The sequence below is a fragment of the Sciurus vulgaris genome (genome assembly GCF_902686455.1).
Source record: "Sciurus vulgaris genome assembly, chromosome: 4".
In the NCBI taxonomy this organism is placed as follows: Eukaryota; Metazoa; Chordata; class Mammalia; order Rodentia; family Sciuridae; genus Sciurus; species Sciurus vulgaris.
The window spans coordinates 183897810-183916548 of NC_136464.1; the positions used below are offsets into that span (position 1 = coordinate 183897810).

Consider the following 18739-nt stretch of genomic DNA (forward strand, 5'->3'; position numbering starts at 1 on the left):
CTACTCTTCATTGAAGTCTGGCCATCAACTCTTGACTGCTGGGAGTATGGAGGGTGCCTTAGTCTCTGCTCCCTAGAGGGCCAGCGGTCCCCAGGAGCATGTTTTCTGGCTCCTTTGCATCAGATTAACCTGCAGTTCATTCACTCAACAAATGCTCACTGTGTAAGTGGCAGGTTCCAGGCCCTGTACTTGCACGGGATTCCTGCAGACTTTGCCACGTGTTGGTACTGTATGGATGTTAGAAGAGCCCACGTTACTCTGTAACAGATCGTGCGTTCCCACTTCTGAACCTGTCTCTCTCTTTTTCAGACTTGTCCATTTCCCAGTGTTCCCCTTTTTAGGGCTGGGTAATAACTTAGCAGAGACATTAGTGGCACAGATGACATGTATGATGCGCACTAATTCTGGGTCAGGAATTGAGCAGGGCAGAAGGACAGGCCACTTCTGGTCCACAGGGCCTGAGGCCTCAGCAGGACAACTTGAATGCCCACTGTGTCTTTCGTCACAAACCTGGGGTGACACCGCGGCCTGTGCCTGTGCTCCCCATTTCCTGGCCTTCTCCAGGTGAGTCTCTGTGCACAGGCCTTAGCAGAAGCTAATTTCCCTCAGTTTGTTGGCTGATTCCCACAGCGGGCCCCCAAAGAAAAAAGCCACATGGCTCTGTATCCCCATGGGCAGCTCTACTTCAGAAGCCGTCAAGTGGGAAGTCCTCTGTAGGTTGGAGCGGTCACACGCTGCCAGGTCCAGCAGGGAGCAGATCCCAGTCTTGGTGGGGAGCACTCTTCTACTGGGCCTCCTGAGGGCCGGCTGAGCGTGGGGAAGGCCTGTGTTTGAGTCCAAGCATGTGTGATCTATCACAGCGTACCCTCTGATAGCTATTAAGTATCGACATTGATCTGTTTGCCTATTAACTGATAAACAAACAGTAAAATCTTGTCCTTGTTATTCTAAATCGTTTCACATAGATTCCCAAACCAGGCACCTGTTAATTGTCCACCTCTACCTTATAGCACTTTCTGCTTGCATATCTTCTCTTCACATGACATTGAATTTTCCAAAATCCATTCAGGATCTCTTCTAGCTGCTAATAACACATTTGAATAAAATCTTGGAAGAGGAAGTTTATTTATTCTTACTGCACAGCAGAACCCTTATATAATGCCACTCAGATTTCTATGGAAAAATAAGTAATAATAAAATACCTGGCTGATATTTTTGAAGTGACTCTTAGAATAATTTTGGATTCTGTGTTCATAAATAATGTGTTTTAAGTCATCTTCTCCTGGCAGTTTCTGAGGAACTGAAACAGTGAGGGGATAATAAGAGCTTTGAGCACACAAACTGCGTTTTATGACATTTTCTCACAATTTCTGTACGCCAAATTGTAGAGCTGAAGATACTGAAGTTCAGGTGATTTAGGTGACTCACAGATGTTCACACTGAACTGGGATCGAACTCAGGTCTGGTATCTTGGGTTAAGTCCAATGCCAAAGGTTCTTTGAAAGCATGATGTAAATTTTAATTATTAGAATATGTTCTCTAAGCTTGAACAGCTTCCTGATCATGAATGTGTGTGTGTGTGTGTGTGTGTGTGTGTGCGCATATTTCTCTTAGGACAAACATTTTTTATTCTATTAAATGTAAAGACCATAATTTGTTAGTAAATTGAATGTTCCCTTAATCATCTTTTCCTAAGGGGGTTTGTAGCAAATCCACTTAACATAAACAGGTTAGGAAAGTATACCTTCTTCCCTGTCTAGTGCCAGGATGTTAAAAGGGAAGACTGTGAAATAGAAGGACGAGCGCATTTGAAAACTGTGTTACTCGCTTCAAACAGGGGTGGGTGGAGCTCCTACCGGTGAGTCTCTCGGGGCAAGCTCAGGCTGACCACCGGGGCTGTCCTGGTGACTGCCCCAGGTACACATAGAAAAATGCTTTCACATCATTTTCTGCCAACACTTGACAATGGTCATTTCTTGGGCTTCTGCTCTGAGTCACGTTATCTTCCCTCTGCACTCTAACTCGGCAGCAGCCTCTCAGGGTGTAGACAGATAGCCCCAGAGCCTGGACGGGCCCAGTGGGAATCTAGAGACCCACGGGGCGCTCAGCCCGAGTTCCAGGAGTGCCCTCGGCTGGCTGGCTGGTGGCGGCTCTCAGCAGCGCCTTTCATCTGGGTATGAGGATGACTTGAGAAAGGACCGTCGTTTCAGGGAAATTATTTATTAATCATTGTTTTCGGGCCTACATAAATTTATCTGAAAAAACAAGGCATGTTGATTAAGCTGATGGTTTATTGCCCAAAACACTTTTCTTTTTGAAAAATGACAAGGACATTGATATAGTGACTGAAACTTTAAATAACAGCATTTTCACCAAAAATCATATTTCCAACTCTTGGACATGACCTCTATTTAAACAGAGGGATACATTTTATGTGTGAGGTATCCTACAAGATATCTAAAATATTTTTTCCTCTAATTTATATTTTTTGATCCTGATCTTAGCATATAATTTATTATACAGAATTTGGCAATAAATTCAGATGAATATTTTGTTTTTGGCTGGCTCCTTTTGAAAACCAATCCATCAAACCCTGAAGGCTGTGGCTTGGGTGGTGGCATCTGTCTTGCTCAGCTCTGTTGGTGGCAACAGAATCTCCGAGGCTAGATAACTTACAAAGAACAGACGTTTATTGTCACATGGCTCTGAAGGCCGAGATGCTCACAGTCAGGTGCTGCCTGGTTTGCCGCCTGGTGAGGGTCCTCCCCCACTTCCAAGAAGGCAGCTTGGACACTACACCCCCACAGGGAAGGCGCCCTGCTTGGGCAAGGGAGAAGAGGGCGACAAGACTGGCCCTTGTGTAAAAAAGCCGCTCCTGAGGCCAGGGACTCCCATCTATAATGAGGTTGGGTCTATTCCTGGACAGAGCCCCTGTGAACCCAGGACCCTTAAAGGCCCCACTCCCTAGCACCTTCACACTGGGAATCAAGTTTCCAACACTTCAACTTTGGGGAACACATTCAAACCACAGTGGTGTTGTCACCAAAGTTCCTGTTGGAACTGGCTCCCCAGTGCCGCAGTAGTAAGAGGCATGGCCTTTGGGTTGAGCCATCAGGATGCAACCCTATCAATGGGATTAGCAAGCCTTGCATTAAGGTGCTGGAGGTTGCAGGGAGCATATTCTTGCCCTTCTGTCCCTTCTGCCATGTGAGGTCACAGGGTTCCTTTACTCCCTTCCAGAAAACGCTGTGGGCACCATCTGAGAAGCAGCAGGCAGCCCTTTCCAGACGCCAATCTGTCAGAGATTGTGGAACTCCCAGCCTCTCAGGAGAAATAAATTTCTGTTGTTTATAAATTACCCAATCTGTGATGTTTTGTTATAATACTCCAAACAGACTAAGACACAAAAGTAGCAATTATTCATGTAAAAGGAGAATAGAGCCACAAATTACACCTATTGCAATGCTGGATTTGTTTTATGAATTTATGTTGCTCTAAGGGAATTACTGGAAGAAATGTAAAGATTTGCTTAATCTGTATTAAAATGTCTTTATATATGTGAAGAAATTGCCCTTTAAGTTTGTTTAAATCTATTATAACTGCAAGGATTTTAAAACATCAAAGGGAAACCAGGGAAGGAAAGGACGTTTGGTTCCTTTAAAAAATGGAAATTGAGCAAGACAGAGGGAGTAGCCTGGTGACAGAGACAGAACCAGTGCACAAGCTGACATGGAGGCCGGGTCCCGGGGCGCAGCACAGCAGGGCTCAGCTCCTGTTGTCCCGGTGGGTCCTGATGTGGGAGTCAGTGGGGGAGCAGCCCCACGGCACAGCCTCATACTGCAGAATCTTGTTTTCAGGTAAGGTCATACTGGGAACAGAGGAGAGAGGCCTCTGCAACAAGAAGAGATTAAAAAATACATAAAAACCAAGACCAACAAGAGAGACAAGGCCCTTCACCAACCACTCATGCCTGCCATCTATAGACAGCATTCTGGCATCAGGATAACTGGTTAGTTGAGGAAAGCACATGTAACAGTCTGCTGGGCCCAGGGCATTCTTCATAGTTTATGTGACTCATTAAAGGTCCTGAGAAGTCCTGTACAGAGGCTGATTTACTTAGCTTAACTCCATGTTTCTCCAGGAGGGTTCTGTGTGTTCAATGTGTTTTAGACGATAGCTCTTGACAACTTGTACCACGAGAACGCTGCTGAACAATGTTGGAAACGTGGAATGCCTGAAATCTAACATCCTTTCTCTCTCTCTCACACACACACACACACACACACGCACACACACACAACACACATGCACATTAATATCAGACACAATTTCCACATATATCAAGATTACCTGATGGGCAGATTGGTTAATGGACAGTGGTATTCTGTGTTCCATCGTTTAGCTCAGTGTGTTCAATCATGTCTACATCGTAGAGCCACCTGAAAAGCTTTTAAAAGATATCAATGCCTGGGCCTCACTCTAATTTAATGGATTTGGGGTCAGGCCCAGACATGAGCCTTTTTAAAAAAGCTCCCTAGTTAGTCCCAGGGTGCAGCTAGGACTGTGGATCCCGTCTAATGCCTTGGCTCTACTTTCAACCGGCGTCAGCTTTAATTAATCTCCCACTTTAATTCTGCAATGTCTATGTCACGCTCTATTGTATTTTTGCTTTGGATATATTTCACTGAGTAATAAAAATAAAGGGAGAACAGTTGGTGAAAATTTACTCAAGAAATTAAGTTCGTCATTGATACAAGTGACGGGCCATCTGGATGCACAGGGAGCTTCTGCTCCTGAAGAGAATTTTCAAGGGGCGCATGCTTTTTATTATTAAACCTGTTAGCAATGGTGCTTCATGTAAAAGGCACACACTTTAATTAGACAAGGGCGCATACCAATTAAGGAGCTCCTTGACAATGGTTATCCCTCGTGAATGCTTACCTTTCATCCACACTCAGGGCTACTCTGAGGAGCACCTGGCCGTCCGGTGCACCCCTCGCCCAGTGCTGATGGGGAGAACTCAGAAGCAAAAATAGTGGTTGTTTTGCTTTGAAGTTGGGGACCCGCTCAGTTACTGCTGCAGATTTGTGCTTCTAGGCACACAGGCTGAGGTGCTGGCAAACCCCTCCTCTGATTGTTGGCATGTTCCCGTGAGGGCTCATTCCCACGTGGACGGCAGTGAAAGCAAACCAGGCCCTTGTGAGTTCTGGCCACCACTTTGGTCAGCATTTGGTTGGTGAAATGCCTTTTTCCAGCTTTCCAGCAGGTATCTGTCTTGGAGTGCTGGTTCATTACTAACCTTAGACACATTTGCTGGCAGCTTTGAAGTACATGTCCCAAATAGGACTTCTTTGTTTAACTTTGCACGCTCTGACCAACTTGGACTCTGGAAACATAACGCTGTGGAACATGTCCGTGTGCACTTACCTCCCAAGGGGCCCAAGAACCCCTGCTCTGAGTCTTGTGTTCCCAGAGCGAGCTTCACTGTTCCCCAGCCACAGACACCAGAGCAGGCACAGGCCCACAGGTGACGCTGGAAAGGGAGCCACAGGCCACACGTCGGCCACCAGGATACCCAATTCTACACAGCAGGCTGGGATTTTTCCTGTGGGGTTTTATCAAATTACATTAAGGTCTTACTTTTCTTCAGGATATGAAGAACACAATATACAATAAAACGTTCGGGTATATTATAAAATTTGCCCCATGCCACAGAATTGAACTGCCACTTGGCACTGCAACTGAAAAGCATCACAGGTCCAAGACAGTGGCTGTAGGTTTTGTGAATCATGTTGACAGAGAATCAAGCTTTCCAAAGGCATCCTTCACCAGGGTAGACCCTGGGTCAGACCCTGGGATGTGCAGCAGCACCTGTCACCTACTTCCAGGGCCCAGCACTTGCTCTCAGATGAGCCCGTTTCCTAAGACGCCTTGTACCCAGCGCCCGGCACAGCACGGCTGCAGCCAGTGCAGAGGGTGGACTTGAATTTTCTTAAAAGATTCCGTATGCTTTTTGATCTCAGAAAACTTGAGGCATTGCAATTGTTTGGCTCATATCAAAGAGAATAATTGCCAATGTTTGCATTCCAAAGGAGAAATTATTTTTCATACATTTCTGATAAATATGTCACACCAAATTTTTAAAACACTTAATATCCCTTAGCAGTAAAATTACTTCTGCATAGAAGAATTTTTATAAGTTTTTAAATTAAGGTAATGTACCACTATGTCACATTTGAAGCAGAGTGAAATAATTTTGATCTTCAACAATAATTTTCATAAATTTTTATTTTCATTTATAATTGTAGTTATTTCATTTATAATTATTCTCATATTAATTTAGCAGAGAGATGCTATCGTGGATAGTGTCTATATGATTTTATAGACTATGTTTTGTCTTTCTAAAATCACTACTAGAGACTTACATACCATAAGATAAATATGGAAACTGCTCAAAAAACATCTGAATCTGTTTGGTATGACTTCGTTCTGATGGAATTATACAAGGGAATTGCTGTACTAAATTGTATCAGTTGTAAGAAAGAAAAGATTTTTTCCTGGAACACTGAATCCCCTCCTTTGCCAGCTAGGATGAAGAATCCACTGCTCTGTCCATATGCAGAGGTCCCTACCTTCACAAGGCAGGTAAAGGTTCAGGTCCTTTTCACTGGGCCAGACTTCGCCTCAGTCATGTGTTCTCATCTGAAATGGCTGTGTTTTTACTTAAGAAAATCAATCAGCTACATTGTGAGTTTACCTAAGAAACATTTAGCTTTAATAACATAAAGAACTTCCAACTCTGGGTATATCCCATGAATACGATTTTTCAAAAGAGAAGAGAGGGAAAGTGCTGGTTAATCACTGACCAAATAAGGTAGAAAATTCTAGAAGTCCCAGTGACTGCGGATGAAGTGTAGGGGGAGAGGACAGTGTAAGGAGGGTTTCCAAGTTTAAAGAAACCCTCCTGAATCCCTCAGGGTTTAAATTGACTTACAGGATAGCAGCAACGTGGAGTGCTTCTTAGATCTTGTGCTGCAGTAAATTGCATTAGGGGAAGTCATTCCGTCCACAGAAATTCACCAAATGCTCGATTTGCAGAAACTGTCTTACACCCTGAAGTCAGAGATGCAAGAAAAGCCATCAGTACGAGCAGTAATACTGGGGCAGAGTAGAATGGTTGGGTTGTGTGGGTGTCAATGAGGGCATTTAGATCTTCTTTTAAATAGCTACATTAATTAAAATCGTGTCGAGTACATTTCTACTACACTATCATTCTCTACCTGTTATCTTAATGATGACAAAAGTCCTCCCTGTCCATTCATCATTAACATAACTTTCCTCCATCAGTCCTAAGAACTGCCCAGCTCTGCTTCAGTCAGGGTTCCCCAAGCCTGCATTTATCACCCCATGTCTGAAGATGTAGCTGCCGTCTGCGCCCCAACATTGAATGTTGGCCCTGGCAAGAAGTAGAGAATAGAGCTTTACAGCCCAGACCTCGACAGACTCTCTCTCTTTTGACCAACACTCTGCCCTTCCATATGTTTGTTGCCTGGGGAGTTTTCCTCTGAGACTATTTCATGTGCTAGAATCCCATGACCTCCCCTCCTCTCAAATTCTGGGCCTGTGAGACACTGCCCCCTCTCCATATGTGTGTGTGTCTCTCAGTCACTAGTAGCCATGCCCCACAGCAGGTCCAGACCCCTGGATGGAGAATTAAACCCCCCTGGGATCTGTCGCGTGGCAGGGGGACTTGACTGACTAACTGGTGACCGGGACATGAGGATTGCTAACGGACAGGCTAGTGAAAAGATGCTCTCCCACCAGGGCAGAATGTCCAGAAGGGAATTCTGGCTTGCAGGTGTGTGATAACACCAGATCTGGGAGAGACTTGGGGTACATGGAGAAGAGGAACCCAGGGAGGCCTTTCTGAGGAAACTCTGGTGACATAATTTCCAGTCTTATGTTCTGTACAGAAGCTCTGGCATTTTCTTCATATGAACACAGGAGTTTTCATGTCAAATACAATCCTAGATATTGTTCCTTTCTGACTTCCTTTAGAATGTTTTATCAGCAGTTTTCATCTTTACAAACCACTCATCTTTAATTATTTATAGTGAGTTTTTGCACACTGGATATTTCCGCCTGGTCTTTGGACTTTATCTAGTGTAACACAGTGGCTCAGGAAGCAGATGGAGGAGGGTGAGGGTCTGTGAGATCCAGCGAGCCCCCTAGGAGTGACTGTAGACAGCAGGGAGAGAGCCCAAGACTGTGTCTTGTAGCGTTTCACAGGAGAAGGCAGGAAGGAGGCCAAGAAGCCACCAAAGAGAAGGAGGCCAAGAGCAGGTGGAATCTGGGAGACCACCTGCAGGTGCTTGAAAGAAGCAGGAGCCAGCTCTGTCGCAGGTTGCTGGGGTCAAGCAAAGTGGATACTAAGACGCCGACAATGAATTTTAAAATGCACACATTACTAATGACTTCCAGAAAAGAAATTTGGCGGATCTGTAGAGACAGAGGATTTATTAGAGTAGTTTCAAGAGAAAATGAGGATACAAGAATTGGAAATATAAGTAGAGAAACACCTTTTGTGATTCTACCTAGGGAGGTAAGATTTCATTTTGGTTAGAATTCAGTTTATTTTTGACTTTTAAAAATTAAAGTTAAAGAACATTTTTATTCTTTTAAGAAATTTAAGACTTTCAAGACATTTGCTTCCCATGGGAATGTTCTGAGCAGGGAACAGTGGACAGTTGGCAGAGGATTCCAACAGTGAAGTCCAGAGGGCTGTGTGCTTTGAAGGACCTGGTTCACCCTCGCGCATCACCAGCATGCACCAGAAGTGAGGCACCCGGGCTACGTGCCCCTGTCCCTGGCCTCTCACACCAGACCTGCCTGTGTCTTCATTTGTTGGCGAGAGCCCAAAGACATCTTCCTTTTGGACTATTTCTTAAATGCTCATGTATGTCTGAGAGTCCACCTTTCCAAGTTGATGATGTACTTATACTCCTTGCTTTTTAAACCTACTCCCTTTAATTGAGCGGTCAGGCAGAAGTAAGCCAGATGACACCTGCTGGAACTGGGCTTCTCAGCAAGGCTGCGGGTTTCGTCTCCATGTGCTAATTGGTTGGAATCTTCCCGAGTCCATTTTTCTCCAGGCTGAAACTGTGTCATTGAACAAGTGGGCTGCAGGCCATGTTATCTGTGTATTGTTCTCTTCTCCCCACAATAGCTTTGTGTCAACATGACCAATGAGAAGATGCACCACTACATCAATGAAGTGCTTTTCCTGCAAGAGCAGACAGAATGTGTACAAGAGGGGGTTACCATGGAAACGGCATATTCTCCTGGTAACCAGGCTGGAGTTTTGGATTTCTTTTTCCAGGTATTCTTATAATATAATTAGATACTTAACAGGATACAGGCATCTAAATGTACTGGAGGCAGATTATCCTTCAGAAGGCCTTGGTTTTGGAGCTCTCTTTACTTATGAGATTCTGCAATGTATTTATAATCTTTCAAAATCTATTGAGGAGCACAGGGTGTCTTTTTTCTGAAGGGCCATTTGAAAGAACACTGATTCATTGGAAGGACAGGAAATATCAGAACATTTTGATATAAAAATGTTCAACATTTTTTACTTCCATGACTCAAACTCTCAGCAATAAAGGGACAGCATACAATATCGGTGTTTTACAACATAATGTCTACGAGTAATGGCATAAGGAAACAAATTCAACATAATTTCAAAATTTATCTCCCAAGTTTTTAAAGTTTAAATTTGGAACGATTGGCAGGGTGGGTATGTATGCCTGTGTCGAGACTCCATTAAAATACGGAGTCGGAGGGCAATCACAGGTGTGTGTCCTCATCCTTGTGTGCCTACTTAAAGGGACCGTGTGGCCACTGGGTCCCTCTGTCCCATCAGTACAGACCTGTCAGAGGAGCGGCAGTTTCTTTCCTACAGAAGACGTGACATGGACGCGGGCACAGGACCTCCCAGACACCTGACTGCCCCTCTCAGCTCTTTGCTGAGCAGACTTTCATTTCCTCCCTTCTCTCATCGAAGGTCCAGTCCCCATTACTTTATCCCATGCCCTTTCCTAATTCTGCTGCATACTCGCTCCTGCTGCCAAACTGTGAGGGCCTGCTTCCCTCGGCCATGCCAGGTATGGCAGGGGACGGCCCTGAGCAGAAGCAGAAGTGCATTCAGAGTAGGACTGATTTCTGTTCTGAGTATCTGTATGAGTGACAGGTAGAATGAGCTTTGATGGTCAATGACAGGAGGGAAACCTCCCTCCCTTCCTGTTTTCAGAAGCCGTCGGGCTTGCTCTCCTTGTTGGATGAAGAAAGCCAAGCGATTTGGTCCACGGAACCGAACCTTCCCAGAAGGCTGCAGAGTCTCCTAGAATCATCGAACACAAATGCAGTGTACTCCCCCATAAAGGATGGGAACGGCAACGTGGCCCCCAAAGGCCAGGGCGCGGCCTTCACCGTCATGCACTATGCGGGAAGGGTAAGTAGACATCTGGGGCTGGCTACGGCCCTGGGACCTGAGGCTGGGCCAGGGCTGTGGGTTCCTGCTGTGCCCAGCTGCATTGCTTGGTCAGAGGAAGCCGGGCGGTGCTACTTTCCAATCTATGTGCTTTCCGTCTGGTGAGGAATAACTTCTTCAGAACAGGGTAGGCGCGCTGCATGATGGTCTGACCACGTCATTTCATGCGTAAGGGGCCTGGGCTTAAGGAAGAGCTCTGTTGTGAACTCGGGATGTTCTCACAAAAGCTCTGGGCCTCTCAGCCTGCTCACCTGAACGTGCTTCCTAGTGTTGAGGTGTTTGCCTTGGAGCCTGCTACCTATGAAAGCCAGCCGCCCTCCACTCCTGGCCCTCCAGCCAGGCTCCTCACCACCCTCCAGGACTCTTGGACCTGGATTAGTGTCTCTGCCTCCCTCCCTCTAGACCAGCATCAGGATGCTCCTGGCCAATGACATCTTCTCCCCAAGTCATGGCTCTCTCTGTGCGACCTCTGCTGAGGTCATTTGTCTTGTCCACTCCCAATTGTCCTGTACCCTACCTTCCCACTCAAGCTTGAGACGCCCTCCTTGCCTTCCCAATGAGATCAGATTTTATCCATCTTTCCCTACTTAAACCCAAGCCGGTTGAAGCTCCATCCAGCTCCCATCTGCATCTCCATCCAGCTCTCCCTGCTTTGGGTTGTAACCATCTGCCCACAACTGGCACCTCCACTTAGTACCACCTGGGTGCTGCAGCGTGGACTCCCTAGTGACCCTACGCTGTACCTCAGTCACATCCCCCAGTGTTCACGGAGACTGCTGTTCACCAAACAAGGAGCATGAGAGGGCCCAAAATATTCTTTGCATCAGATAAGGGAAAGCAAATTAACAAACACAAAAATGCTGATATGATTATGATCTTTTTAAAATTATATATTCCCATGGAGAAGGAAGCTATTATTTGGCCCAAAAATGTAATGTTTTCTAGAGGAGTTGTGTTACAACCCAGTGTTGGTAGAGCTCACTAATTACCTAAGGGGGGGCATTTAGTGAAGACACAAAATTGCAAAGGTGTATGCCATTCATATTGCTTAGGATTCTGTGGCACTGGACAGAACCCACTGTAGCCATTTGTCCTATATTCTTCACTGTAGCTATTTAAGCAGAAAATAAATTAGCACAAGAAAATATTGGGAGACTCTAAGTTGAACTATTAGGAGTGCTCCTGGGCCAGCACAATGACACAGGCCTGTAATCCCAGAGACTTGGGAGGCTGAGGTAGGAGGATCACAATTTCAAAGCCAGCCTCAGCAACTTAGCAAGGCTCTAAGTAACTTAGAGAGACCCTGTCTCTAAATAAAATATATAAAGGGCTGGGGATGTGTTGCTCAGTGATTAAGCACCTCTGGGTTCACTTCCCAGTACCAAAAAAACCCAAACAAACAAACAAACAAAAAATAATGAGGAGTACCTCTAAACCACATCCCAGAACTGAGGCACCAAGGTATGTGCCTCCAGCCAAAGCAAAATGTTGCTGCGGTTTCTGACTCTCTGGTTCAGCTGTCACCAACCCACTTGAAATGCCTATACACTCATACCCAGCATTGAAGAAGCCAGTGACTAGCCTGTGGCTCCCCAGTGCCAGAGAAAGGAGGAGCCCCTGCACATCAGGCCAGAGTGTGGCCCCTACCCTTTCTGCCTTCTGCAGCTGGGCGATGGAGCCCAGCGGCTGAAAATGAGGAGCGATCCGCTCGCTGCACAGAGGGGCCTGAGAAGGCAGCTCTCCTTCCAAATGGGCAGTGCAGGAGGGGCGGGGGAGCGGGGCTCCACCCCCACATCCACCCACGCTTCGCGCTTCGGAAGGGGCGGCATTCGATCTTAGGCCTTCGGAACCTGAGGTTGTCATGAAATCCTGATGGGATGCTGGGGCAAGAGGGCGTTTCTAGGAACATGCCTTCATGCTTGGAAATGTGTGTCTTGATTTTGTCCAGGAATAGCATGGAAAAGGGAGAGAAAAATATTTAAAAAGAGAAATATCTCGGCTAGAGGAGCAGAGACTAGCAAGCTCAACTGGTGGTGGGCAGTGAGACCAGAGGTGCCCTCTCTGAGAGCCCCTGTAGGTCTCCCTTGCAGGGGCCTGTGGTGTGGAGAGGAAGTTGGTGGAAGATCTTATATCTGCATCCCTGGAGAGCTAGTAACATCTTCTTCTGTTTCAGAGATTTTGGCTTTTCAAGTTCTTGAAAAAGACAGTAATCTTTTAATCTCATGTTCAGATTTTTAATCTACACTTTCAATGTGTTAAACATTTATTGAATTTGTAGAAATTCTGTAAATATTCATAAAAATGTATAATGATTTCAGGAAAATTCTTTTCCTAAAAGTTTTATGGGACCTGGGGTAAGTGGGTATGTTCTTGACCCACCTCATAAGTCTGTACTGTGCATTGGACGTGAACTAGATATTCAGGGACTGCTAAATATGTGGAAATGCAGTTTGAAATCAGAGCTTTTTTATTATCCTATGTTCAGTTTCAAAAATTACTCAGTAAAATTTTAATTCCAATTGTTTTTAGAAGAATTGAGGAGAAACTATCATTTAATAGTTTAAATTAATAGAATTATTTCAGCAAGTCCTGATAGAAATGAAGTAGGACAGCAACAACCACTTGATTTGTTGGTACAGAGCCAAAGCTGTCCCAGAATCATGACTTTTCCTTTAAATCACCTTTATCTTTAAGTAAGTTTTCCATAGTTGAGGCCGAATTTGTGGTGTTATAAAAATCCTTCATTTTGGTGAGATGTACTAATAAGTCTCAGTCAAGAGACTCCCTAGGGACTCATTCACAGGTTACTGTATAGATTGCATGTAACTTGTGGCAGTGTGTCAAGCCATATGCCATTTGAGTGATTGAACAGCCACATACTTTTCAATATTGAGATTTTGCATTTAAAAAAAAAAAACCCAGCAGCTTGTTCTGCATCTCTTGTAAATCAAGAGATGTAGTAAGAGTTAATTGATTTAAAAATCAACCTGTAGTATCTATTTTAGACAGTAGGTGAAACATTCCTGAATAATCTCTGACAATAAAGTCAGCCCCCTAGGTGACTCTCTGGTCTCCTGTGCTCCTGAGTTTGTTTCCAGTCTCTTGTTTGGCCAGATGGGTGGGCTGGAACAGGGCCCTGGCCACCACTGGCTCCTCCCTGAAGCTTCTCCTGGCCTACTTGGTGAATATGAACTACACCTCCTAGGAAGACCGTTGCTACTGTGTGTGCTGGTGTGACATCCAGCCTCCACCTGGGTGCGCTCACCTGTCCCAGCTCCACCAAGGAGGTCCTGCCAAGCTTCCAAGGCTCCTTTGAGCAGAGGCTCAGAGGCCCTTTTAGAAATGTTTAAGCAACGTTATTTGAATTACAGCTGAAGATCTTTCCTAAATACATTTGAATTTTTCATTACTCATAGGAGCATGGTGTATTTTCCAATCTCCATTACAGAAATATTTTAAAGTAAATGGGAAGAGGCTGTGCATGAAATATTAACAAGGTCTCATTAATGAGCATGGATTTGAATTAAAGAGGGCTTGTGGGGCTTGGGGGTTTGTTTGCTTGAATGGTTGGATGGATGATTATTTGTGTTAGCAAATTTTAAATCATATATGGGATTACCTGTTTTAAGGGTGACTCTTAAGCTGCTGATTTAAATGACAGATAAGCATTAAATCCAAAAGTGTGTCTAATTTTATTGGCTATTAAAATTAAGACTGTTGAAGGGAAGAATTATAGCTTGAAAAAGACATTGGCTCGTTGGAGAGCTGAATTTCCATTAAGATGATTCTAAACTCACTCCAATAGGAAATTATATTTTCAAGTTCCTAAATTTTGATGTGAACAAGTGAATAGATGAGGAGACAGCAAAGTGACCTGAAATAATAATAAAAATTGAACTAATGAAAATGTGGATCAAAATTAATAGTTGTACAATACATGCACTTGCATATATGACCCTTGCTTCTTTATCTGGAAGTTATTATAATTTATTTTTGGATGAAGCCATTCCCTTCGGGTCTCAGATAAATATCCCACTGTGATTGGCCTGGGTGGAGGGGCGCGGTTACAGATATCAAGTTATCACTGTTCTTCTAACTTAAGATGATGGGTCTGTATTTCAGGTCCATTTCTCCCCAACAGTTTTGTATTATAAAGGGTTGGTCAGATGGTGCCTCCCCCAAAAGATATCCAGGTCCTCCTCCATGGAGTCTGTACATGTGATCTTGTTTGGAGAGGATGTCTCTGTATATGTGATTAAGGATTGAAAGAGGTCATCCTGGATTATGTAGATATCCAGTGGGATGTATCCAGAGGGGAGACCGAAAGAGAAGCCACCTGGTGGCTGCAGGCAGAGATGGGAGAACTCTACCTCAAGCAGGGGGCACCTAGAGCCCCAAGCAGGAGGAGCCAGAAGGATCCTCCTCTGGGCCTCGAGGACCGCAGGTCTCCAGAACCAGGAGAGAATGCGTTTCTCTCATTTTGAATCACCCACTTTGTGGTTATTTGTCGCAGTGGACTTAGTAAGCAAATGAAGTATTCGATTGATTCATTCAACATTATAGAAGTGAGTGATTTTTACCTTGTGACATTGTAGAATTTCTTTTATTTCATTTGATTCATTTTGAGTGACTCCTGCACATCTTCACCTGTTTTTGTTCCTGTGGATTTACTCACCTGGAAGTCCCATTGCCCAGTCTTTCCAAATCTCGTCCACCTTCCCAAGGATCAAGTTCTTCCTAATCTAGATTTCATTGATTTCTCCCTGACCTCATCGATAATGATGCCTGATACCAGTGTGGCATTTTACAATTTAAAAAGTGCTTCTGAAACATTTTTTATCTTATCCTTGTATGTAAACGTCTCTATATGAGTTTTCCTTAAAGAAACTTTGGTGCCTTCAGTGACACCCTGTAGATTGAACAGCTACATGTTGTCTCCTCGCTGCCGTAACAGTGGCCCCTTGCTGAGTGGTTCACAGTGCTGGAGATAAAGTCCAGACTCCAGTGTCAGCTGTGTTGTTCCTTCTGGGGACTCTGAGGGAGACAGTCTCCAGTCCTTTCGTGACTTGGGCATTCCTTGGCTTGCAGACCCCACCCAAGGTGTGCCCCATCACATGGCCTGCCCCTGTGTGTCCTCTTATAAGAAGTTAGGGCCCATCCTAACCCAAAGTGCTCTCCTGAGGATTTAACTAATTACAGCAGCAAAGACCCTTTTGCCAAAAATAGGCCATGTTCTGTGGTTCTGGATGGACATGAGCTTGGGGACATTATTCATTCCAAGATAGGCCAGTAGGTGACAGCACCCTAGCTTGTCCCTCACGTACCCCGTGTTCTTCCCTCTAACAACATATGGGCAACGTTCTTGAAGTTTCACTGTCTTACTCACAGAATGTGTGGTACAGCGAAGAGAAGAGTTTCCCCGAGCCCCAGGCCCCCAGCTGGGTTCGGGTTTCAGCTCCACTGTTGTGTGACTGAGAAGGACAGGACCTCTATCTCCGCATCCATGAAATTTACAATTAAAGAAAAGAAGATTACGAATCTCCTATCCTTATTTCGAAGATTCGGGCTGAGCTAGAATAAGTGCAGAGTGATTACTTTTAAACATTGCTTCAAACAAGCCAGCCACCTCTAGCCAGTAGTCGGAAGTTCTCAGGGCAGGAATGGCAGCACTCAGCAAGAACTGGAACCGTCAGTCAGGAGATGCGTGAGGCATCCTCTAATCCACTGTCATGCTGTCTGGTGAATGCTGGTGTGCCAGTGACCGACTCAGATCAAGTAGGTGGCAGGATATCCTTGATTTGTTCAGAAAATCAATGGATTCTTGTCAGTGTGCCGGCGTTACAGCACGCAGTGTCTTTTGAATCACATGGGAAGTCTCCGCTCTTGCATATCCCGGGGTTACCAGTGTCACTTCAGTCGACGGCAGGACAGATGTCACACTCCAGTTCCACTGTGGTGTTCTCCCCTTTGCCCACCTCACTGAGAGAGTTCTGTGAGAGCCAAGGGCAGAAAATTCAGATGTGGATCTCTGGGGACTGTAGTCCTGGGCTAGAGGGGACAGAGGTGGACACTGTTTTAATCTATGTTAACATGTCATTCTGGTTTTCATTGGATAATATGTGTTGCTTTTTGGTGAGTAACTCTACCCAGGTCAAAAACAATTTTGTAAAAGTTCTGTCCTTCATCATTTAGTTTTGGGACTGATATTTTAATTGAGCAGATAGGTTATGAAATTTTACTGCACATTTAAAAATCCTTTCAATGTCATTTCCCATAAGAAAATTAAAACCTCCTCCACAATTTTGTATACATATTCTGCTCTGTGGGTTTATAATGAAATAAAAATTCAAGCCCCTTGCTACAGTGTGCTCACAGACGTGTCTTCTGGGGGGACTTGGGCTTTCTTTGCATCGCCTTGGAATTCCTTCTCCACCCCGCTAAGCCACACCCTCCAGGTAGGATTTGCTTCCTGGACAGGATTGTTCACGCCACTCCTCTTCAGAGGCCTCTGTGGGGATCCAACTCCATATCTACCTGATGGAAATGGTGCAGGACAAGAACATCATTGATTTGGAGCCTGTCGACAAAGCTCCTGGATTCTTTTCCTTTCCTGAGAAGGACGTGCCCGCCTTTGGAGGAGCTGAGCTGGGAATCGTCTGTAGTTACAGGTGTGCCATTGCCCGGAGCCCTGACAAGTGAGATCTTCACCTCCGCACTTGGTGCACAAGGTTCCAGGTGACATACGGCATGAGGCTGACCTCTGTGCCCTTCAATGCATTAACAGAGAGAGCTCCAGGAACATCTTGGCCCCTCAGTTTCCCGATGCCACCGGTGTTGGTTACACCGTTTACAGCTGGCTTCCACCCCCTGGAGATTTGTGGGAGACACAATGTACCCAAGAAGACTCTGAAAGTAAACCTCTAAATCAAAAGACAAGGCCGACAGACCCATCAATGGGGCAGCTTCCATTTATTTTTCTTTTCTCCAGGCAGAATCCCCAGACAGAACAATCAAATCTGTCCGGTCTCAGCCAAACTGATACTATTAAAGGTTACTTGACAAAGATATCTTGACCTGCACAGAAAGGACTTAATTTACATCTGCAGCTGTTCACCTCTGGCGTTCTGAAAAATACAGCTCACTCTGCAGGGCTCCTTGTGTTCTATTACTGATGGTGCTTTGACCTTTGGCAGCTTGTCTGGGGACCAGGATCAGCATTTCCTTTCTGCTGGGGCAGGAAGGAGGATAGGGATCTCAGAGAGAATCCCACCATCCCACAGAGCTGGAGCACACCCTGACCACCTCAGGGCTGACAGAAAGCTTTCAACGTGGAGTTTTAGACTTCCTATACAATTGGCATTTTGTTGTGGGTTGACTGGTATTTATTTCCCTAAAAGGAATGAATGAAGCACATTCATGGACTTCAGCTGTGCCAAGTTCAAGGTAATGACCAAATTCCTAAGTGTCCAGATAGGGACTGTCTACCACCTCACTGTGTGCTCCTGGTCTTCACCTCCTTTGTTAATTGGTATATATCAACAGTAGGTGCTCAGAAGGAAATGTGCACCACCCCTGGACAGACTCCCTTTGTTTACGAGCCTCTGTTTGTCAGTGTGGCAGTGTATGCAGCTAATTCACCACTGGGTAAGCCTCGGGTGGGAAGCAGAAGCCAGGCATGAAAAATACTTGGACACGTTGTATTTGCTGAAAATGATCATTTATTTATTTTGCTGAAACCAATCTTCACATATATTCTGAAGTGCTATATTGAATTCACGAGTATATTTCAAAAAGTTTGCATTTTTATCATCTGTTAATCCTAACCACTTCTTTTCTAAGGATTAAGTTTTGCGGCATGTAAATAACATGGTGCAGGAAGGGATTATAAATATGAGGGATGTGTGAATTTACTTCTGTTCCATAAATATTGATGATCTCAGGGTGGGAAGCAGATGGACCCCCTAGTTCAGTGTGGTAGGCAAGGCAGCTACCAGCTCGCCAGCTCCTTGTGGGCTGCAGACCTGTAAACTACCCGCCTCTCCTGTTGCTCTCTCACAGACTCTGTCTTCTCACTTCAGGAGGTACACAAGTAAAGGCAACCCTCATACCCACCCACCTTTCAATTCCTAGCATGACAGGAACCCCCGTTGCAGGCTGAGTGTCCCTTAGCTGAAATGCCTGGGATCAGAA

The 18739-nt window shown here is 45.1% G+C and overlaps 1 protein-coding gene across 4 annotated transcripts in view; it reads left to right on the forward strand.

The window, feature by feature from the left end:
• Window positions 1-18739, forward strand: part of MYO16 (myosin XVI) — a 551974-nt gene that overhangs the window by 402962 nt on the left and 130273 nt on the right. For all 4 annotated transcript variants that reach the window (XM_079137420.1, XM_079137419.1, XM_079137417.1 and 1 more), the window contains 2 exons: window positions 9227-9379; window positions 10310-10510. In XM_079137420.1, coding sequence (XP_078993546.1) covers window positions 9227-9379; window positions 10310-10510 — 354 coding nt within the window. The remainder of the gene's footprint in view (window positions 1-9226; window positions 9380-10309; window positions 10511-18739) is intronic.